General features: G+C 33.3%; 3 protein-coding genes across 3 annotated transcripts in view; 2 read left to right on the forward strand and 1 right to left on the reverse strand.

Moving 5' to 3' along the window:
- The window catches only part of LOC134843608 (TBC1 domain family member 30-like), a 551,730-nt gene that overhangs the window by 254,861 nt on the left and 272,591 nt on the right, over positions 1–24,278 (reverse strand). The window lies entirely within an intron of this gene.
- On the forward strand, positions 253–1,620 carry LOC134844379 (microtubule-associated protein RP/EB family member 1-like). Its single transcript, XM_063861033.1, has 2 exons — positions 253–748; positions 993–1,620. Exons 1-2 carry the CDS (start codon positions 263–265, stop codon positions 1,323–1,325), a joined length of 819 nt encoding a protein of 272 aa, XP_063717103.1. The 5' UTR covers positions 253–262; the 3' UTR covers positions 1,326–1,620.
- The window catches only part of LOC134845298 (uncharacterized), a 30,863-nt gene continuing 24,348 nt past the window's right edge, over positions 17,764–24,278 (forward strand). The window contains exon 1 of the mRNA XM_063862257.1: positions 17,764–17,893. The gene's annotated coding sequence lies outside the window, so the exon portion shown is untranslated. The remainder of the gene's footprint in view (positions 17,894–24,278) is intronic.

Raw genomic sequence — 24,278 nt, forward strand, 5'->3', positions numbered from 1 at the left:
TGTTACAGAGTTTTTCTGACCTTCTGATGTACTCTAGAAGAAAAAGATAGTTTGGAACAGTTTAACCGTGGGACTGCTAATTACTTTTTTTCAGTTGGCCTTATTTTGAAGCTTTAAGGATATATATACCGTTTTTCGTTGTGATATCATTAATATTCAGCTTTTGCGTCACAAAGGTTGTAAAGTTCCGCAGTTGTGTAAAATTATATCCGCGAAGTTCGACTCTCCGTTTTGCAAAAAAGCTTCAGGTTTTTCAGGTCAGATGAGCGATAAATTTCAAGCATTGAATGTATGCGTGACAGCTGCAGCTGCTGCCAAGATAAGCAGCCAAGAAATTCTATGCTGGGTCAGTGAAACTCTTCAGACGGACATAGTTACTCGAGTGCATGAGCTTGGAACTGGCGAACACTACTGTTTGTTACTACACATGCTTTTCAATTTCAAAGAGACAATCCCTCTCAAAAAAATTAAATTTGGTTCAAAAGTTGAAGTTGACCATATAAATAACTGGAAGTTCTTTCAAATGGGCCTTAAATCTGTAGGCCTAGACAAAGAAATCAACATTGACAAATTGGTGAAACAGAAGCCCATGGACAATTTAGAGTTTGCTCAGTGGTTTTACAAATTCTTTGACGCTAACAGAACCACAGACACGGAATTATACGATCCTGTATTTGAACGAGAAAAACGTGGAATCATTTTGGAAAGACCAAATCAAAACCATTTTAACACGTCTCCCAACAAAAAGGTACTTCTGAAGCTTTTCCTCTATCTAAATATTGAAATAAAACTTTGGCGCTTAAATATACAAATCTACCTGCATAGTTTAACAACAATTAGCAACATCACCTTCCTTTTTGCTCCTTTCTTTTTTTGTGACCAATTAACAGATGTTTCGGAAAACAGTGTTCAGTTTGAATGTGGAATGATTTTTGTTTTTTTTTTGTTTGCAGTGAAATTATTTTTGTTTTTCTGTAATAGGTTGTGTTTAGAATAACGACTCTGAATCGCGTATCACCAAGTATTCGGCTTCGACTATGAAAAAGAACGGACACAGTAAACCGGCTAAAGGAAATGAAACGAGTATCAGAGCAAATTCGCAATCGAACACTCCCTCTAGGGGCGAATTGAACAGATTAACTGGAAAAGTCGAAGAATTGACTCTAAACATTGAAGGCTTAGAAAAAGAACGCGATTTCTATTTCAGTAAACTGAGAGACATCGAAATAAGATGTCAAGAGAGTTCTCACAACGGATCGCTTCCAGTTAAAGCTGTCTTGGATATTTTATACAGCACAGAAGAAGGATTTGCTACTCCAGAATAGTTCCAAAAATTAAGGAACTTTGGTCGTTTGCCCGCATTTAGCTGATCTCTACATATCAAAAGCAATATCATCAAATAGCTCTGTCTTCTTCGCAATCACGATTTAGTTTAGAGGGATCTTGTTTCTGGGTGAGCATTCGGGGTCAATTGTTTCCGGGTCAATTGCATTCTTTTATCTTCAATGTGAATATTGCAAATATTGTTTTTATGAATTCTTGTAGTTCCTTTTCTAAAAGATGAATTGTAAATTTGTAAATGGTTTTGGTTTCACTGTAGCTGATTTAGTAAAAGTTTTTCGTGTGTTTTTTTTTTGCGTTTTTACAGTAAATATTGTAAGAATTGCTCAAGCTCTCTTTACTCGTTTTTGTTTAATCATTGCAATGTCATGAAAAGGGTAGCTACATTACATGCTATAGTTGTTAAATTTTGTCGTTTGCAAATGACCGTTTTTAAATTATTTGCTCAATATTTTTTAAAGCGTTGTTAGTAAGTCAAAAATAGTTATCTATCTATACATCATCAATTGGCGTTTCACTTGGCTGATGTTTAAGAAGACCCTATGTTGACATGTTTAAGCTTTTTCAACGTATTATTTTTTGCATGTTTAACGATAGAATTTCTAAGCTGCGTTTAAGTTATTTCGTGTGTTGTAATGCTTAAGAATTTTCACTTGGCACTTGTTATGATTGGCGTTTTTATGATTTTTTCAATTTTCTTTCGAAAAATTTAGATGTTTAAAACATATTCGAACTTGAAATTCTGCACCCAATATTGAGCTCTTGTCAGGATAAACTCAAAAGTTGCGAATCTGGCGTCCAAGTATCACTGCTCAAATCTTTTTCGTTTTCGAGATATGGCTTTTTAAAATTTTTTTTCGAAAAATTTAGATAAAGAAAAATTATTGGAACTTGAAATGCTTCACCCTAAAGTGGGGTGCTGCCAAGGCACACTCAATGGTTGTTAAGCTGGCGATAAAATATGACGGAAAAATTGTTTTGGTTTTCGTGAAATGTTTTTTTAATGGTTTTGAGTTTTTGTTAAATATAAAAAAACTAACCGAACTTGAAATTCTCAAACCTATAGGGGTGTTATGTCAGGGTACACAGAGTTTCCAATTTTTCTTTTCAAATGTGAATGCTCAGTTTTTTTTCCAGGATGTGGCGCTTTCATGCTTTTTTCAATTTTTTTTCCAACGTTAAGATCTAGAAAAAGTAACAGAACCTGAAGTTCTCAACCCTAAGGCCGAGTCCTCTCAATTACACATTAGCGTTGGAATTTTGCACTCCTAATTTGACTGATCCAATCTTTTCGGTTTCCGAGATTTGGGAATTTTCTATGATTTTTTCAAAAAAAAACTATCTGAAAAAACGAACGATTTTGAAGTTCGATACAGTAATCATTGATGTTTCAGGAGGCTCTTTTTTACGTTCAACGATCTATTTGAAGCACCGTAGGTGCGAGTCATGAGCTAGTTAATATTAATATCTATATCTAGACTATATTTAAGTGCGTGTTACATTTTTATCGGAATTTTCAAGCTTTGTCTGCCATATCTAAGCACCATCTTTGCGTGTTTAAGCTATATCTTATGTGGCAATGGATAAGACATCCTTTTATACATTTTTAAAGAGTACAGGAACATGTCTATATCTTTCTATCTAAACATTTTTCAATTGGCGTTTCTTTTGAACCATGTTTTAGAAAGTCCATGATGTTGACATGTTTAATGACATGCTTATTGATTTCAACATTTTAAATTCCCAAGGTCATCTCTGATTTCAACGGTACATCTGTGGAAGCGTGAATGCTTTAACTGCACACTGACTTATTACGAAATTTAACCTTTTCAAAGCTTTTCGTTTCAGTTTATTTGTTTTTTTTTTCAGAAAATTGCGGTTCTCAACCATATGGTAATGTGCTATCACGGTAGACTCAGTTGATACAAATCAAGCCTCAAAATATCCTTGTTAAAATTCTTTTGGTTTCCGAGATTCAAATTAAAAAAATATTCACTTAGTTTTGGAGAAAATTTACAAACAGGAAACTCTCGAGTTGATTTTGAGCTGCTCGTATGGTACACGCTGGGGCTATTTTTCTGTCCTCTGTATATAACCGCTCAATTTCATTTTGTTTTTCGATAAATGGCTTTTTTACATTTTCCCGAAAATTTGGGATCTAAAAAACCTGCACAACTCGAATTTCTTATTTTTTTGGAGGAGCGTTCTGAGGTTAAGACATTTTTAAAGACTACTAGAACGAATCTATATCTATCTCTTTCTATCTATACGTTTTTTAATTGGTGTTTCTTCTGAAACATGTTTTAGAAAGTCCATCATCTTGACAAACTTTTTGAATTCAACGTTTTAAATTCCCAAGGTCATCTCTTATTTAACGGTACATCTGTGGAAGCGTGAATGCTTTAACTGTACAGACTAACTTATTTCCAAATACAACCTTTCAAAGCTTTTCGTTTCAGTTTATCTGACAAAATTGCGGTTTTCAACCATATGGTGGTGTGCTATCACGGTAGACTCAGGTGTTGTAAATCTGGTCTCCAAATACCATTGTTTAAATTCTTTTGGTTTCCGAGATATGAGTTTTTTTAATCATTTTTCAATTTAAAAAAATTATATGCTTAGATTTGGAGAAAACCAACAAACAGGAAACACTCAAACTGATATTGAGCTGCTCTTATGCTACAATATGGGGCTGCTTTTCTGTCTTCTAATTATAACCGCTCAAGTTCTTTTTGTTTTTCGATATATGGTTTTTTTATTTTCTTTTTTTTTTTTCAAAAACTTAGATTCCAAAAAACCAGCATAACTGGAATTTCTTAATAATTTGGGGGAGCGTTCTAAGGGTACACTTCTAAGTTGCAATTTTTCTTCTAAATATAACTGCTCGTATCCTTATGTTTTCCGAGATACATCGTTTTTTATAGCTTTTCCTTTTTTTCCCAAAAATTTTAGGTTTGAAAAACAAACTAGCAGAACTTCTAAGTCATCAGATTTTGCGAGTAATTTTCAAAAGTACTTGATTGCTAGTAGAACTTCTTGCTGGGATGTTTTTGTAGTTCGCAATATTAAAGCTCATTGACAAAATTCAGTTGATTAGTTTTTTCAGCTTGATCTGTTTCTCGAAGCAGCTTAGCTGCAGTTACACAAGTCGTCTAATTCTTACTGCTCAAACCTTTCTTGTTTCTAAGATATGGCGTTTCTCATATTTTTTACAATACTTTTTCAAAAAGCTAAGATAAAAAAACAAGAAATAAAATTTGAAATTCTGAACCCCATGGTGGGTTGTGATCACGGCAGAGTACAATATAGGGTAGCAAATCTGCGCTAATTTATTTGCTCAATTTTTTTTGCTTTGCGAGATATTGCGTTTTTATGAGAAAGGAATCCCTGATAGATGTTGTAATAAGCCTTTTTTACGTTCAACGATGTATTTTAAGCACCGAAGGTGCGAGTTATGCGCTAGTTAATATTATTATCTATATCCAGACTATTTATAAGTGCTTGTTAAATGTATCTCGCAATTTTTAAGCTTTTTGCCATTATTAAGTAAGATAGCGTATCTTTGCATGTTTGAGCTATATCGTATGTGGCAATGCTTAAGACATTTTTTTGTCATTAGTTTAGACTACAAGAACAAATCTATATCTATCTATCTATCTATCTATCTATCTACCTATCTATACATTTTTGAATTGGCGTTTCACTTGACACATGTCTAAAAGAATCCATCATGTTCAATGACTTGATTGTGGTTTTAAATTCCCAAGTTTATCTCTTCTTTCAACGATACATATTGAGAAGCGTGAATGATTTAACTGTACAGACTAACTTATTTCCAAATGCAACCTTTCAAAGCTTTTCGTTTCAGTTTATCTGACCAAATTGCGGTTTTCAACCATATGGTGGTGTGCTATCATGGTACACTGTGGTATTGCAAACCTGGCCTCCAAATATCATTGTTGCTTTTTTTTTGGTTTCCGAGATGTTAGTTTTTTAAACCATTTTTCAATTTAATAAAAAATTCTTAGGGTTGGAGAAAACCAACCAACAGGATTCTCTCAACTTTATTGTGGGCTGCTTTTAGGGTACACTTTGCTTTTGTGGTCTCTAAATATAACAGCTCAAGATCTTTTTGCTTTCTGATATATCTGGCGTTTTTTAAATTTTTCAGTTTGTTTCGAAAACTTAATTTTGAAAAACCAGCATAACTCGAATTTCTTAATAATTTGGGGGAGCGTTCTGAGGGTACACTATGAGGTTGCAAATTGCACTCTAAATATAACTGTTCAAATCCTTGTGGTTTTCGAGATACGTCGTTTTCTATAGTTTTTTTTCTTTCAATTTTTTCAAAAACTTCAGGATATGAAAAAAAAAACAAAAAGAATTTGAAACCCTCAGCATTTTGCCGGGCATTTTCAAAATTACGTGATTGCTAATAGATTTTCTTGCTGAGTTGTTTTTGTAATTTCGCAATATTCATGTTCATTAACAAATTCCAGTTGCTTAGTTTAGTCAGCCTGATCTGTTTCTCGAAGCAGCTTTGCTGCAGTAACGCAAGTTTTCTAATCATACTGCTCAAATTTTTCTTGTTTTTAAGATATGGCGTTTCTCATGATTTTTAAAAATACTTTTTCAAAATCGAAGATTAAAAAACAAGTAATAATTTTGAAATTCTGAACCCTATGGTGGGTTGTTATCAGTGCAGGGTACAATATAGGGTAGCAAATCTGCGCTCTAATTTATCTGCTCAAGTCATTTTATTTCCGAGATTTTGCGTTTTTATGAGAAAGGAATCACTGATAGATGGTATAATAAGCCTTTTTTTACGTTCCACGATCTATTTTAAGCACCGAGGGCGCGAGTCATGCGCTAGTTAATTTTAATATCTGTATCTAGACTATATGTAAGTGCTTGTTAATTGTATCTCGCAATTTTAAAGCTTTTTGCCATATGTAAGAACCATAGGCGTATCTTTGCATGTTTGAGCTATATCGTATGTGGCAATGCGTAAGACCTTTTCTAGTCATTTGCTTAGACTATATGAACAAATCTACATCTATCTATCTATCTATCTATCTAAACATTATTGAATTGGCGTTTCACTTGAAAAATGTGTAAGAAAGTCCATCATATTCAATGACTTGATTGTGGTTTTGAATTCCCAAGTTCATCTCTTCTTTCAACGATACATTTGTAGAAGCGTGAATGCTGTAACTGTACAGACTTCCTTATTTCGAAATTGAAATTTTTTTTGAAGCTTTTCGTTTCAGTTTATTTGAAAAAACTGCAACTCCATAGTGGTGTGCTATCACGGTACACTGTGGTATTGCAAATCTGGCCTCCAAATATCATTGTTGATTTTTTTGGTTTCCGAGATGTTAGTTTTTTAAACCATTTTTCAATTTAATAAACAATTCTTAGGTTTGGAGAAAACTAACCAACAGGATTCTCTCAACTTTATTGTGGGCTGCTTTTAGGGTACACTTTGCTTTTGTGGTCTCTAAAAATAACCGCTCAAGATTTTTTTGCTTTCTGATATATCTGGCGTTTTTTTAATTTTCAGTTTCTTTCGAAAACTTAATTTTGAAAAACCAGCATAACTCGAATTTCTGAATAATTTGGGGGAGCGTTCTGAGGGTACACTACGAGGTTGCAATTTGCACACTAAATATAACTGTTCAAATCCTTTTGGTTTTCGAGATACATCGTTTCTAATAGTTTTTTTTTCAACACTTTTCAAAAGTTTTTAGATTTGAAAAAAACTAAAAGAATTTGAATCCCTCATTATTTTACCGGGCATTTTCAAAATTACGTGATTGCTAATAGATTTTCTTGCTGAGTTGTTTTTGTAGTTTCGCAAGATTAAAGTTCATTGACAAATTTCAGTTGCTTAGTTTTGTCAGCCTGATCTGTTTTTCGAAGCAGCTTTCCTGCAGTTACGCAAATCTTCTAACTCTTACTGTTCAAATCTTTCTCAATTCCAAATATGGTATTACTCATGATTTCTTACAATACTTTTTCAAAAAAAACTTAGATTTAAAAGCAAGTAATCAAAATTGAGAATCTGAACCCTAAGGTGGATGTTATCAGGGTACTATACAAGGTAGCAAAATCTGCCCTCTAATTTGTCTGCTCCAAATTTTTCATTTTGTGAGATAATGCGTTTTATATGAAAAAGAAACCCCGATAGATGTTTGAGGAAGCTCTTTTTTACGTTCAACGATCTATTTGAATCACCGTAGATGCGAGGCATGCGCTGGTTTATTTTAATATCTATATCTCGCTTATTTTTAAGTGCGTGTTTTGTGTATCTTGAAATTTGTTTTAGCTATCTTTGCCATATTTAAGCACCATAGCGTATCTTAGCATGCTAAAGCTATATCGGATGTGGCAATGGTTAAGACAGTTTTTTAAGACATTTTTTAAAGACTATATGAACAAATCTCTATCTATATATGCATCTATCTATACATTAATTAATTGGCGTTTCACTTTAAACATGTTTAAGAAAATCCATCATGTTCAATGATTTGATTATGGTTTTAAATTACCAAGTTCATTTCTTATTTCAACGATACATCTGTGGAAGCGTGAATGCTTTAAATTTACAGACTTACTCATTTCGAAATGCAATCTTTTAGAGCTTTTCGGTTCAGTTGATTTGATAAGCTTCCGGTTCTCCACCATATGGTGGTGTGCTATCACGGTACACTCAGGTGTTGCAAATCTGGCCTTCAAACATCCTTGTTCAACTTCTTTTGATTTCCGCAATATGAGTCTTTTAACTCATTTTTTAATTTAAAAAATATATACTTAGATTTGGGCTGCTCTTTTGCTTTGCTTAGAGCTGGTTTTTAGCTGCTCTTTTGCTTGATTATGGGGCTGCTTTTCTGTCCTCTTATTATAACCGCTCAAGTTCTTTTTTTTTCGATTTCTGGTTTTTTTATTTTCATTTTTTTTCGAAATCTTAGATTCTAAATAACCAACCGCACTCGAGTTTCTTAATAGTTTGGGGGAGCTTTCTGAGGGTACACTTTGAGGTTGCAATTTTTTCCACTTAATATAACTGCTCAAATATTTTTGCTTTTCGAGATACATCGTTTTTTATAGTTTTTCAATTCTGATCTGTGTTTCTCGAAGTAGCTTTGCTGCAGTTACGCAAGTCTTCTATAAAATCTATTTACACAATTTTCAAAAGCATTAAAATGTGACTCAAAATGTTTTAAAAAATCCGGTATGAGAAAAATTTAGTGAAATAATACAAAACAATTTCATTTTAGTAATGGAGATTGTTTATGTGAAAATTTTGTATTTATAAAGATGTTTTATGGTTACTAGTTTGCAAAGATTTGGAAGTAGTTGATTTGTGTGCTAGCCTTAATTGTGTTGTGGTACTTGAGAATTTAAAAAAAGTAAATAGCGCAATAACTTGGGATTTTTACAGCATAAGATTAGTAGGCTCAATTGAAATACATTCTTTTTTTCGCAAAAGTTGAAGGACGAATAACAGGTGCTGTCTGATGCTTATGTACTAAAAGTAGAAATCACCCTACCCTCATTTCCGCAATATACATTAAATACACCTACCATTGCTAACGAAACACGAAATTTTGTTGATGAGCACGTTTTAATGCCAACGCTTCATTGGACAGCTTATTACAATTATACTAACTCCCTTTGTTTACCTCTAACTAATACTAGTGAAAACATAGAGAAAAACAAAAATATGTTATATAGACTCACCACATCATTAACACCTCGACAATTTACTTATCGAGGTAATATTTTTTCACTAGTATAGCGCAATAACTTGGGATTTTTACAGCATAAGATTAGTAGGCTCAATTGAAATACATTCTTTTTTTCGCAAAAGTTGAAGGACGAATAACAGGTGCTGTCTGATGCTTTTCTGAGAAAATTTGAAATTCTGCTGTTAATCGAACCTTTTTGATGAATTTTCTTGCTCGTCTCATCCAATTTAGCCCTAGATAAATTAACAGAGAGAAGTTTGAATAATTTTTGCGTTAAATGACTGATAAATTGTTGAGGGTGCATTTTTATATGTCGAAGACAATTAAGTCGGTGGTCTGGATATTTGATGAAAATTTATCCAGTTTTTTGTACAAGAGATCCACATGGTCACTTTTTTGTCCGAAGTCACTCAAAGTTACTTTTTTGTGTTTTTTTAAACATTTTAAAGTTTTTTAAAACATTCTACTGTTGCATTCATGAGTAAAAAATCCACTGATTTAGCTAGAATGCTATAGCTATTTAACGAATAAAAAGAACAGGTCACTTTTTTCTCGGCCGAAGTGGTCATCCTGCTTTTGTAAGTTGTCACTTTCTCGTCATTTTTTTTTTATCAGAAACCATGCATACAAGGTATTACTTCGCTTGTAAAACCGTTTTAATATGTACCGGTGTCTAGTTTGTACCTATGTACCGGTGTCTCATTTGTACATAGGTTTGGCCGATAGTCTCAAGTGTTCAGCTCGATAGGTTCAGTTGTGAAGTCATTAAAGAAGTTTGTTTCAATTGATGTCTAGTCTACGGATTGTCGTTGGTTCAAATTTGCTTGCAAAATGGTTCTTGCTAAAAGCAGAATTCACCAATTAAAGCAGAATTAGCGAATGTGTTATATTATCGTTATGAGCTTCAACGCAGATTGGATTGTCTTGTCACATACTGTACATAACATTGGTATGATATTGATAGTTGACTACTTGGCCTTTAGTCTTAATCTCCTCGGCTTTTATTCATCTCAAAAGTGTTTGTTTTTTACTAATGCATTGCCTAATTTATCTGTTCAAAAAGGTTTACAGCTGTCTTGTTGACGACTAAATTTGGCAGTGTCAATTTTCGCAACCACTGGCAGGTAAATATTTAAAATTTGGCTGAGTTTTTTTGCAACTGTCTTTTTATGAAATAATTTTTCAATGTTTGCGATTCTAAGCAGAAATATTGTAGTGTGTTTTCCATTCAATACGTCAACCATTGTCTTCTTCGAGGTGCGTGTTTCTCTACTTTAAAATGAAGATAACATCAAAAAGCGGTTTTGACAGTTGGCTTAATAGAAGTGGACATATCTAACCAATATTGAAGTTCATTGTTTTTCATCTAATGATTTCACAACCACGTTGAGTTGTGCTTTTGTTCATATGAGTTTGGTTTTCATGCACCAGATGTCTGGCCATTTCTATTTATAAGACTGTTGCAAAAAATATTCGGTAAATGTTTTTGGTCAAAATGCTTTGATGTTTTTTCTAAAATGATAGGAATTTGAAATTGAGATAACATGGTCCTTGTGCTTTTTTCTAAAAGCACCACAACGGATAAAAGGACCATCACTGTCTCAAAAGAGAATTCTTCAAGCTGATCCTAAATTCTTAAAGCTTTCTGAAATTCTTGAACTTTTAAGTTTTGCAAAACGTTTCGCTGCACTGTTGCTAAAAATTGCCGCCGCTCACTTATTGGGCCTAGTTTTGTAGATATTGCTGTGCGAACTCGAGTCAAAAATTGCCGGACAAGTTAAATTGTGGGGCTGTTTAGTAAAAAAAAATCAAAAAAAGGGGAGCCGCCAAAAAGTATGGTTTAATCTTACCACAAACTAATGGCACCAAGGTCATAAAAATTTGACCATATAATAAAGGTTGCCTTGTTTGCACATAAGTTCATATTGCGCCCTTGTTGCGGATTTTTCTAACTTTACGACTGAACAAAGGTGCTGGTGTTTTTGAATATTCACATGTGATCTGCTGTCATGGATTCAATTTTGATTTCTTCCGAACATGATTGTTTCAGCAACCTCAAAGGTCACTTGACTTGTGAACTCGTGGTGGTAAAATTGATTAGGTAAATTTGTCTAAATACCATATCGCTATTTTCTGATTCTGTGTATTCTAACACCCGTGGTTTGTTTTGCGTGCAGTTAATTCAAATGTTGTCACAAGAAACAGTTTGGGATAGAGTTTACATGTATGGCACATGTTATGGTGCTATGTTGGTATTGTAATGGCGACTGAAAGATAGTGCTGCTGTTTTTACGCGGTCCACTGTCAATTTAGAATTGAAATCTACAATACAACTAAGTTCAGCTCAGTCTAGGTGGTAAGTGTCTATTTTTAAGATATGAATCTACAAATGATAATAAGGCAGACAATCGATGGGCTTAACTGCAGAAAAAGTCGAACCGAATCGACTGCGCCTGCCTTTTTTAAGCTCTTTCAAATCAATGTTTCAGAAAATATCTGATTCGATAAGTCGCTCAATTGCATCGCTACAGTTTAGTATCATATGATTATTCTCTTTATATTATTACGCCGGCAACGCTTCTTTCATAATTTGATGCCCTTACTACTAGAACGAATCTATATCTATCTCTTACTATCTATACGTTTCTTAATTGGTGTTTCTTCTGAAACATGTTTTAGAAAGTCCATAATCTTGACAAACTTTTTGAATTCAACGTTTTAAATTCCCAAGGTCATCTCTTATTTAACGGTACATCTGTGGAAGCGTGAATGCTTTAACTGTACAGACTAACTTATTTCCAAATGCAACCTTTCAAAGCTTTTCGTTTCAGTTTATCTGACAAAATTGCGGTTTTCAACCATATGGTGGTGTGCTATCACGGTAGACTCAGGTGTTGTAAATCTGGTCTCCAAATACCATTGTTTAAATTCTTTTGGTTTCCGAGATATGAGTTTTTTTAATCAATTTTCAATTTAAAAAAATTATATGCTTAGATTTGGAGAAAACCAACAAACAGGAAACACTCAAACTGATTTTGAGCTGCTCTTATGCTACAATATGGGGCTGCTTTTCTGTCTTCTAATTATAACCGCTCAAGTTCTTTTTTGTTTTTCGATAAATGGTTTTTTTATTTTCTTTTTTTTTTCAAAAACTTAGATTCCAAAAAACCAGCATAACTCGAATTTCTTAATAATTTGGGGGAGCGTTCTAAGGGTACAGTTCTAAGTTGCAATTTTCCCTCTAAATATAACTGCTCGTATCCTTATGTTTTCCGAGATACATCGTTTTTTATAGCTTTTCCTTTTTTTCCCAAAAATTTTAGGTTTGAAAAACAAACTAGCAGAACTTCTAAGTCATCAGATTTTGCGAGTAATTTTCAAAAGTACTTGATTGCTAGTAGAACTTCTTGCTGGGATGTTTTTGTAGTTCGCAATATTAAAGCTCATTGACAAAATTCAGTTGATTAGTTTTGTCAGCTTGATCTGTTTCTCGAAGCAGCTTAGCTGCAGTTACACAAGTCTTCTAATTCTTACTGCTCAAATCTTTCTTGTTTCTAAGATATGGCGTTTCTCATATTTTTTACAATACTTTTTCAAAAAAGCTAAGATAAAAAAACAAGCAATAAAATTTGAAATTCTGAAATTGGCGTTTCACTTGACACATGTCTAAAAGAATCCATCATGTTCAATAACTTGATTGTGGTTTTAAATTCCCAAGTTTATCTCTTCTTTCAACGATACATATTGAGAAGCGTGAATGATTTAACTGTACAGACTAACTTATTTCCAAATGCAACCTTTCAAAGCTTTTCGTTTCAATTTATCTGACCAAATTGCGGTTTTCAACCATATGGTGGTGTGCTATCATGGTACACTGTGGTATTGCAAACCTGGCCTCCAAATATCTTTGTTGCTTTTTTTTTTGGTTTCCGAGATGTTAGTTTTTTAAACCATTTTTCAATTTAATAAAAAATTCTTAGGGTTGGAGAAAACTAACCAACAGGATTCTCTCAACTTTATTGTGGGCTGCTTTTAGGGTACACTTTGCTTTTGTGGTCTCTAAATATAACAGCTCAAGATCTTTTTGCTTTCTGATATATCTGGCGTTTTTTAAATTTTTCAGTTTGTTTCGAAAACTTAATTTTGAAAAACCAGCATAACTCGAATTTCTGAATAATTTGGGGGAGCGTTCTGAGGGTACACTATGAGGTTGCAAATTGCACTCTAAATATAACTGTTCAAATCCTTGTGGTTTTCGAGATACGTCGTTTTCTATAGCTTTTTTTCAATTTTTTCAAAAACTTCAGGATATGAAAAAAAAAAACAAAAAAGAATTTGAAACCCTCAGCATTTTGCCGGGCATTTTCAAAATTACGTGATTGCTAATAGATTTTCTTGCTGAGTTGTTTTTGTAATTTCGCAATATTCAAGGTCATTAACAAATTCCAGTTGCTTAGTTTAGTCAGCCTGATCTGTTTCTCGAAGCAGCTTTGCTGCAGTAACACAAGTTTTCTAATCATACTGCTCAAATTTTTCTTGTTTTTAAGATATGGCGTTTCTCATGATTTTTTACAATACTTTTTCAAAATCGAAGATTAAAAAACAAGATATAAATTTGAAATTCTGAACACTATGGTGGGTTGTTATCAGTGCAGGGTTTAATATAGGGTAGCAAATCTGCGCTCTAATTTATCTGCTCAAGTCATTTTATTTCCGAGATTTGCGTTTTTATGAGAAAGGAATCACTGATAGATGGTGTAATAAGCCTTTTTTACGTTCCACGATCTATTTTAAGCACCGAGGGCGCGAGTCATGCGCTAGTTAATTTTAATATCTGTATCTAGACTATATATAAATGCTTGTTAATTGTATCTCGCAATTTTAAAGCTTTTTTGCCATATGTAAGAACCATAGGCGTATCTTTGCATGTTTGAGCTATATCGTATGTGGCAATGCGTAAGACCTTTTCTAGTCATTTGCTTAGACTATATGAACAAATCTACATCTATCTATACATGATTGAATTGGCGTTTCACTTGAAAAATGTGTAAGAAAGTCCATCATATTCAATGACTTGATTGTGGTTTTGAATTCCCAAGTTCATCTCTTCTTTCAACGATACATTTTTAGAAGCGTGAATGCTGTAACTGTACAGACTTCCTTATTTCGAAATTGAAATTTTTTTAAAGCTTTTCGTTTCAGTTTATTTGAAAAAATTGCAACTCCATAGTGGTGTGCTATCACGGTACACTGTGGTATTGCAAATCTGGCCTCCAAATATTATTGTTGATTTTTTTTTGGTTTCCGAGATGTTAGTTTTGTAAACCATTTTTCAATTTAATAAACAATTCTTAGGTTTGGAGAAAACTAACCATTAGGATTCTCTCAACTTTATTGTGGGCTGCTTTTAGGGTACACTTTGCTTTTGTGGTCTCTAAATATAACCGCTCAAGATCTTTTTGCTTTCTGATATATCTGGCGTTTTTTATTTTTCAGTTTCTTTCGAAAACTTAATTTTCAAAAACCAGCAGAACTCGAAACTTTCAAAACTTTGGTGGAGCGTTCTGAGGGTACACTACGGGGTTGCAATTTGCACACTAAATATAACTGTTCAAATCCTTTTGGTTTTCGAGATACATCGTTTCTAATAGTTTTTTTTCAACACTTTTCAAAAGTTTTTAGATATGAAAAAAACTAAAAGAATTTGAATCCCTCATTATTTTGCCGGGCATTTTCAAAATTACGTGATTGCTAATAGATTTTCTTGCTGAGTTGTTTTTGTAATTTCGCAAGATTAAAGTTCATTGACAAATTTCAGTTGCTTAGTTTTGTCAGCCTGATTTGTTTTTCGAAGCAGCTTTCCTGCAGTTACGCAAATCTTCTAACTCTTACTGTTCAAATCTTTCTCAATTCCAAATATGGTATTACTCATGATTTTTTACAATACTTATTCAAAAAAACTTAGATTTAAAAGCAAGTAATCAAAATTGAGAATCTGAACCCTAAGGTGGATGTTATCAGGGTACTATACAAGGTCGCAAAATCTGCCCTCTAATTTATCTGCTCCAAATTTTTCATTTTGTGAGATAATGCGTTTTATATGAAAAAGAACCCCCGATAGATGTTTGAGGAAGCTCTTTTTTACGTTCAACGATCTATTTGAATCACCGTAGATGCGAGGCATGCGCTGGTTTATTTTAATATCTATATCTAGGTTATTTTTAAGTGCGTGTTTCGTGTATCTTGAAATTTGTTTTAGCTATCTTTGACATATTTAAGCACCATAGCGTATCTTAGCATGCTAAAGCTATATCGGATGTGGCAATGGTTAAGACAGTTTTTGAAGACATTTTTTAAAGACTATATGAACAAATCTCTATCTATATATGCATCTATCTATACATTAATTAATTGGCGTTTCACTTGAAACATGTTTAAGAAATTCCATCATGTTCAATGATTTGATTATGGTTTTAAATTACCAAGTTCATTTCTTATTTCAACGATACATCTGTGGAAGCGTGAATGCTTTAAATTTACAGACTTACTCATTTCGAAATGCAATCTTTTAGAGCTTTTCGGTTCAGTTGATTTGATAAGCTTCCGGTTCTCCACCATATGGTGGTGTGCTATCACGGTACACTCAGGTGTTGCAAATCTGGCCTTCAAACATCCTTGTTCAACTTCTTTTGGTTTCCGCAATATGAGTCTTTTAACTCATTTTTTAATTTAAAAAATATATACTTAGATTTGGGCTGCTCTTTTGCTTTGCTTAGAACTGGTTTTGAGCTGCTCTTTTGCTTGATTATGGGGCTGCTTTTCTGTCCTCTTATTATAACCGCTCAAGTTCTTTTTTTTTTCGATTTCTGGTTTTTTTATTTTCTTTTTTTTTCGAAATCTTAGATTCTAAAAAACCAACCGCACTCGAGTTTCTTAATAGTTTGGGGGAGCTTTCTGAGGGTACACTTTGAGGTTGCAATTTTTTCCACTAAATATAACTGCTCAAATATTTTTGCTTTTCGAGATACATCGTTTTTTATAGTTTTTCAATTCTGATCTGTTTCTCGAAGTAGCTTTGCTGCAGTTACGCAAGTCTTCTATAAGTTCTATTTACACAATTTTCAAAAGCATTAAAATGTGACTAAAAATGTTTTAAAAAATCCGGTATGAGAAAAATTTAGTGAAATAATACAAAACAATTTCATTTTAGTAATGGAGATTGTTTATGTGAAAATTTTGTATTTATAAAGATGTTTTATGGTTACTGGTTTGCAAAGATTTGGAAGCAGTTGATTTGTGTGCTGGCCTTAATTGTGTTGTGGTACTTGAGAATTTAAAAAAATAAATAGCGCAATAACTTGGGATTTTTACAGCATAAGATTAGTAGGCTCAATTGAAATACATTCTTTTTTTCGCAAAAGTTGAAGGACGAATAACAGGTGCTGTCTGATGCTTATGTACTAAAAGTAGAAATCACCCTACCCTCATTTCCGCAATATACATTAAATACACCTACCATTGCTAACGAAACACGAAATTTTGTTGATGAGCACGTTTTAATGCCAACGCTTCATTGGACAGCTTATTACAATTATACTAACTCCCTTTGTTTACCTCTAACTAATACTAGTGAAAACATAGAGAAAAACAAAAATATGTTATATAGACTCACCACATCATTAACACCTCGACAATTTACTTATCGAGGTAATATTTTTTCACTAGTATAGCGCAATAACTTGGGATTTTTACAGCATAAGATTAGTAGGCTCAATTGAAATACATTCTTTTTTTCGCAAAAGTTGAAGGACGAATAACAGGTGCTGTCTGATGCTTTTCTGAGAAAATTTGAAATTCTGCTGTTAATCGAACCTTTTTGATGAATTTTCTTGCTCGTCTCATCCAATTTAGCCCTAGATAAATTAACAGAGAGAAGTTTGAATAATTTTTGCGTTAAATGACTGATAAATTGTTGAGGGTGCATTTTTATATGTCGAAGACAATTAAGTCGGTGGTCTGGATATTTGATGAAAATTTATCCAGTTTTTTGTACAAGAGATCCACCTGGTCACTTTTTTGTCCGAAGTCACTCAAAGTTACTTTTTTGTGTTTTTTTAAACATTTTAAAGTTTTTTAAAACATTCTACTGTTGCATTCATGAGTAAAAAATCCACTGATTTAGCTAGAATGCTATAGCTATTTAACGAATAAAAAGAACAGGTCACTTTTTTCTCGGCCGAAGTGGTCATCCTGCTTTTGTAAGTTGTCACTTTCTCGTCTTTTTTTTTGATCAGAAACCATGCATACAAGGTATTACTTCGCTTGTAAAACCGTTTTAATATGTACCGGTGTCTAGTTTGTACCTATGTACCGGTGTCTCATTTGTACATAGGTTTGGCCGATAGTCTCAAGTGTTCAGCTCGATAGGTTCAGTTGTGAAGTCATTAAAGAAGTTTGTTTCAATTGATGTCTAGTCTACGGATTGTCGTTGGTTCAAATTTGCTTGCAAAATGGTTCTTGCTAAAAGCAGAATTCACCAATTAAAGCAGAATTAGAGAATGTGTTATATTATCGTTATGAGCTTCAACGCAGATTGGATTGTCTTGTCACATACTGTACATAACATTGGTATGATATTGATAGTTGACTACTTGGCCTTTAGTCTTAATCTCCTCGGCTTTTATTCATCTCAAAAGTGTTTGTTTTAGTAATGCATTGCTTAATTTATCTGTTCAAAAAGGTTTACAGCTGTCTTGTTTACGACTAAATTTGGCATTGTCAATTTTTGCAACCACTGGCAGGTAAATATTTTAAATTTGGCTTAGTTTTTTTGCAACTGTTTTTTTAATGAAATAATCTTTCAATGTTTGCGATTCTAAGCAGAAATTTTGTTAGTATTTTCCATTCAAAACGTCAACCATTGTCTTCTTGGAAGTGCGCGTTTCTCAAATTTAAAATGAAGATAACATCAAAATGCGGTTTTGACAGTTGGCTTAATAGAAGTGGACATATCTAACCAATATTGAAGTTCTTTGTTTTTCATCTAATGATTTCACAACCACGTTGAGTTGTGCTTTTGTTCATATGAGTTTGGTTTTCATGCACCAGATGTCTGGCCATGTCTGTTTATAAGACTGTTGCAAAAATTATTCGGTAAATGTTTTTGGTCAAAATGCTTTGATGTTTTTTCTAAAATGATAGGAATTTGAAATTGAGATAACATGGTTTTTGTGCTTTTTTCTAAAAGCACCACAACGGATAAAAGGACCATGACTGTCTCAAAAGAGAATTCTTCAAGCTGATCCTAAATTCTTGAAGCTTTCTGAAATTCTTGAACTTTTAAGTTTTGCAAAACGTTTCGCTGCACTTGCTAAAAATTGCCGCCGCTCACTTATTGGGCCTAGTTTTGTAGATATTGCTGTGCGAACTCGAGTCAAAAATTGCCGGACAAGTTAAATTGTGGGGCTGTTTAGTAAAAAAAAAATCAAAAAAAGGGGAGCCGCCAAAAAGTATGGTTTAATCTTACCACAAACTAATGGCACCAAGGTCATAAAAATTTGACCATATAATAAAGGTTGCCTTGTTTGCACATAAGTTCATATTGTGCCCTTGTTGCGGACTTTTCTAATTTAACGACCGAACAAAGGTGCTGGTGTTTTTGAATATTCACATGTGATCTGCTGTCATGGATTCAATTTTGATTTCTTCCGAACATGATTGTTTCAGCAACCTCAAAGGTCACTTGACTTGTGAACTCGTGGTGGTAAAATTGATTATGTAAATTTGTCTAAATACCATGTCGCTATTTTCTGATTCTGTGTATTCTAACACCCGTGGTTTGTTTTGCGTGCAGTTAATTCGAATGTTGTCACAAGAAACAGTTTGGGATAGAGTTTACATGTATGGCACATGTTATGGTGCTATGTTGGTATTGTAATGGCGACTGAAAGATAGTGCTGCTGTTTTTACGCGGTCCACTGTCAATTTAGAGTTGAAATCTACAATACAACTAAGTTCAGCTCAGTCTAGGTGGTAAGTGTCTATTATTAAGATATGAATCTACAAATGATAATAAGGCAGACAATCGATGGGCTTAACTGCAGAAAATTTCCAGAACCGAATCGGCCCGCCTTTTTTAAGCTCTTTCAAATCAATTTTTCAGAAAATATCTGATTCGCTAAATTGCATCGCTACAGTTTAGTATCATATGATTATTCTCTTTATATTATTACGCCGGCAACGCTTCTTTCATAGTTTGATTCTATCAATTTTTTACCATATAATTTCAGTTTTTTTTTTGTGTTTAAAATGGATTTTTGACGACCGGATTTCAGCTAAATCAAAGTTTTATGTTCAGTTAGTCAAAATCAAAAATCAATATTTTACTATAACCGAATAAATGTTGTATTGATAGTGTTTTTTTTATAAGATTATTTGAATTTTTTTTCACCACAATGAGTATTCATTGCAGTTTAGGTTAATAATTCTCTAACTATTTCTCTAGTAAAAGTCATAATTGATTTACCGATGAAACGTGTTGTGCCAGTTATGTCGACCAGCCAGAGCAAATATTGCAAGTTTTGGCTGGAATTGGGCTGAAAATGGGTACCAATTTGCTTTGCTGCTATCGCATTTATTTCGTGCTAATTCTGTCTAGTCGCTAAATGTTCGTGCATATTTATTCTGATTTTAGTTAGTTAAGCATAGTTACTCCGAATCAGACGCTTCATTTAAACGTTAATTTCAAATAAGGAAGGTGAAGGCTAACCTAGTAATTATTAAATAATTCAAGTTATGTAAGGAAATTTAAACAAGTTGATCTGTCAGGAAGAACTTCACTAAGATTTTCTGGAAGTTGGGGGTATCCGATTTTCGAAAAATGGTGTTTTTTTTTATTGGCCAAATTGATTTTCCGTACTCTCTAAAAACACTGCAAAGACCCTTCTTTGCAGAAACAGGCCAAAGTTTTGACAACACATCGCGTTTTTTTATTTGGTGCGCATCTACTTCATATATTGCTCCTACTTTACAAAATTACTATATATATTGGCCCCAAGGGCGCCTTTAGAAAAACTTAAGGTCGGTTTGCCGAAAAAGGATGCCGTAAAATAATACCAGAGGGGGGGGGGGGTGACCCTGTGGGTGATTAGGGGTCGAAGTCCTGAGAAGAAATGGTTCGAAGAAACCCTGAGAAGAAATGGTTTAACTAGGAAGAGAGTCCTCCCCTCTCGCTCTTCTAAATCCGCCCCTGAACTTGATCATTTAGTTATAATTTTGTAAGGATGCTAAGATTTCGGATATACAGGAAGAATGAGTTGAGAGTTTTGATTTTGTGATATATTTATCATGTGTTTGAAATGAATTAACTCATTCTCTTCTTGTTTCTGCTTCAGTTATTTTCTGCTAAGTAGACGACGTCTAAAATGGGAATCGTTTGTTCAATCTTCATCCTGATTGTTTTCACCTTGTGCTATTGCCGTTGAACGTTGTTTTTGTGCGTTCCTTTTCTGCCCTTAGAACCGTTCTGCTCTGAATTTGGTGTGAGCGGGGAGTTATTTTGTGAAAAATACGAACAGTGAACAATCTGACATTTGGTGATATTTCAGTCTGCGCAGCGGAGTAGACTAAGATACATGTGTGTGCGCTTTTGTGTGCTTACAACCTCCGAACCGCATTCGCCAATAAGGTGAACAAAGTGCGCCAATGGCTTTGAAGAAAATTGCACTGTCGTGAACTGAAAGTTTATTCAACATTTCAAACATTTTATTCAGCTGACACTATTATTCCAATTCAGGTCCAGGTCTAGCTAGCTCATTTTTAACTTCCTTTGCTGATTTGTACTACGTTATTATATAACTACTATTACTATCTTCGTCCGAAGGAATAGCTATAGACGCTTAATTCTTACTGCAAAATACGGTTATTATAAAATACATGTTGATGCTTTTTTTAGACGGTTTTGTTTTGTCAGGAAATGTGAAAACGTTGAAATATAGAGTGATCAGGTTCATACCGTTTTTAAGGGTACATGTACGGAAGCATGTCTGAACAATCTTACAAATTTATATTTTTGTTCCGACTTTGGAACAAAGTGAGGAATATATTTGCTAAAGGGGGTGTTTTATTCAGACCACTTTTACATGACATCTAGGGTATCGATCCTGGAATCTTCGGATTCCCAGGAGGGTGTGTACTTACACTAGCCTAACTGCGGTTAGAAACTTCTCGTTTAATTTATAATAGTTCCAATACGCTTCTTATTTATGTGTGGCGAATTATGCCGCACTCATAGTTCCATATTAATTCCGTATACGACTCAAGTTTTAGTACTTAATATTGAATATTAGCATTAAAAATTTTTATGTTCATCAATTTAATTTTTACAAAAAGTTATTCAAGACCAGTCGAAGAGCTATCGGAATATTTATGGATTTGCCTTGATATACCAATAGCCATTATAAGAGTGAAGACTCTTATATCGGTCTTGGTGATGATTTTTTTAGAGGAAAGTCTTAAACTTTACTCATACTTATTTTCGATTTTTCGCGGTTTGACTGGTGATTTCTTTTTAAATTCAGTGCATTTCCATTGTTAAAAGGAAGGCAAACTCCAATATCGAACAGCAAAATTGTAAAGGTCACGAAAATTGTGATCGACTTCTAGTTTCGAAAGTGGAATTTAGTAATCAGATGTCCCAGCGAAATAAAAATTTTATCTTTTGATCCAGTTTTCTGGTAATTTTTGAGATATTTATGCATGGTGAGGTTTTTTTTAGTTAGTCGATTTTCGACGATCGAAATGATAGTTAATAATAAAAAAAATTTTATGCCCCATTGAAGGTATCGACCTGAAATAAATTTAAAAAGATCTTTTACCTCCGATCGTTTTTTCCGAAGTTCTGTGAGTTTGAAGATAGCCAATTTGGCCATGCTCTGGAGTAATTTATGCAATATTTTGAAGATTTTATAAATAAATCTGAAAGCGTTACGCAAATTATTTATGCGTGACGATTTATCCCGGACAATAAAATTGTTCCAAATTGAATTGAGGCTAGCTAATTGGTCATATTAGTTTCGTACGACTCAAATTTTCACACTTGATCTTTGATATTGTCCAAAATTTATAGTTTTTCAAAATCCAAAAAATTATTCGATATGGATTAAGGGGCAGTCGGAACATGTAGTGCATTGTCCTGATATACGACCAGTCTTGTTTTCTGTTTCCTTGCATTCATTAATTTGTTTTTGATTTGTTATTTGACTATGTTCAGTTATTTCTAGGATCCTTGAAGTTCAGCATAATCTTCGTAACTAATTAAGATTAAATTTTTTGGATCTGAGATTGAGGCACTTCATCAATTTTATTGAAATATTGCAAAAAATTAGTTCTAAAATCGTAGAAATTTTTTTTTATTGTTTGACCATTGACTGGTTAAGTAAAGTAAAATTTATGCGATCTGTAAAAATTTATGATGTGAACAATAAATTAATTAGTGAAACAAAACTAAGCACAGGTATGTAATCAAGCTATTATAGGAACCTATATTGTGATTTAGATTTAATCCAAGTCCCCTTCCGCCCTTGGATTTTTTCGAGTCTTTTTGATTACTTTCCAAGATACATCTGAATTAAATGTTCTCTCAATTGCACATAGCAACAGTCGAGTCTCGTTTGAAACATTTTCTCCATTTGAATACGTTATAAACGTTTGTGGTATGTGAGTTCATTTTATTGTTCCGACTTTCGATACGAAAGTAACGGAATATTTGTGCTCGGGGTGGGTTTTTTTTCTTCAGACAAATTTTGACTTTTTAACTAGCCACTTGTGACGGAGTTTATTTATATCATTCGAAAGGTATTGTTGTTCTGAGCTCAAATTTGAAAAGATATTTCACCTGTGATCTTTTTCGTTAAGTTATGAGGGTTTAAAGATGGCCATTTTGGCCAATTTGGAACAATTAACGCGCGATATATTTCTCGCTATAAACGCGTAAGCGGAGATTTAATCCGTCTTCTGAATTGTTCCAAATTAGTTAAAAGAAGCTTATTTGCCGTAATTAATTTGTTACAAGGAGCAAAATTTATTCTTTTCTTTATATGGCGTGAGGGGGGATGATTTTCATAAAAAAATTCAAATTTTAGAAAAAAAAGTTTCGTTTTATTTTGATACATTTAATTTTTTTATGTTATTACTGCTCCATCTATACTATATTTAAATGCTAGTGACAGCTATTTCCCATGTTTAAGCATAATATTTTTGCATGTTTAACGAAAGAATTTTTTCATGCTTAAGCTATACAGTGCTGATTTAAATTAACCGGCCGTACAAAACGAGCTAAACTTGAATTTTAAAACTCGTTTTTCTCAATTTGGATTGAGTTTAGGTGAAAACTTATGATGACAAAACTTGCTTAAAGTTTTAGCAGAACTAATGCGATGTAATCTGTTTTGCGAAATTCGGGCCCAAAATTTTACCCCAAAAATGGGTCATTTTGGCTTTTCTTAGTTAATAAAAAATACCAATTCGATCAGACATAATTGGATCAAAGTGAGCCCCTTATGTAGCCCAACAAACTCTAAGAAGGGTATATTCTCCAAAAAAATTGCAAACCCTTTAAAAATGTTTTTAAATAAAAAGATGGTATTTTATATAGTAAAAACGACCTTTTTTGTCTATCAAACAAAAATAAATTAACTTATACAATGTTTTGGAGACTATAACATTCTTAAAGTTTGTTGGGCTATTAAAGGGGCTCACTTTGATCTAATTATGTCTGTGATCGACTGGGTATTTTTGGCGCATGTTTTTATTAACTAAAAAAGCCAAAATGACTCATTTTTGGATAAAATTTTGGACCCGAATATCGCATAACATATTACACCATATTAATTCTGCTAAAAATTTTTTGTCTTCATAAATTTTCACCTAAACTCAACCCAACTTGAGACAAATGCGTTTTAAATTTCAAGTTCAACACGTTTTGTCCGGTTAATTTAAATCAGCACTATATCATATATTGCAATGCTTAAGAAAATGTTTTATTTAGTTTTCCGCAAGTTCATTAATTTTTCACTTATTTTTTTGAGGTTAAATTAAGTCTGTCTGTATACCTGCTTTTTTAAATTAATTTGATGATGTCTGTCTACCCGTCTCCTAATTTTTGAACTTTCTTTCATCAAAGCTATT

The sequence above is a fragment of the Symsagittifera roscoffensis genome, chromosome 4, assembly GCF_963678635.1.
Source record: "Symsagittifera roscoffensis chromosome 4, txSymRosc1.1, whole genome shotgun sequence".
NCBI classification, from domain to species: domain Eukaryota; kingdom Metazoa; phylum Xenacoelomorpha; order Acoela; family Convolutidae; genus Symsagittifera; species Symsagittifera roscoffensis.

Coding starts and splice junctions, on each gene's coding strand:
- LOC134844379 (XM_063861033.1), top strand. CDS start 263: ATGAGCGATAAATTTCAAGCATTGAATGTATGCGTGACAGCTGCAGCT. Junction 749..992: donor ACACGTCTCCCAACAAAAAG/GTACTTCTGAAG, acceptor GGTTGTGTTTAG/AATAACGACTCTGAATCGCG.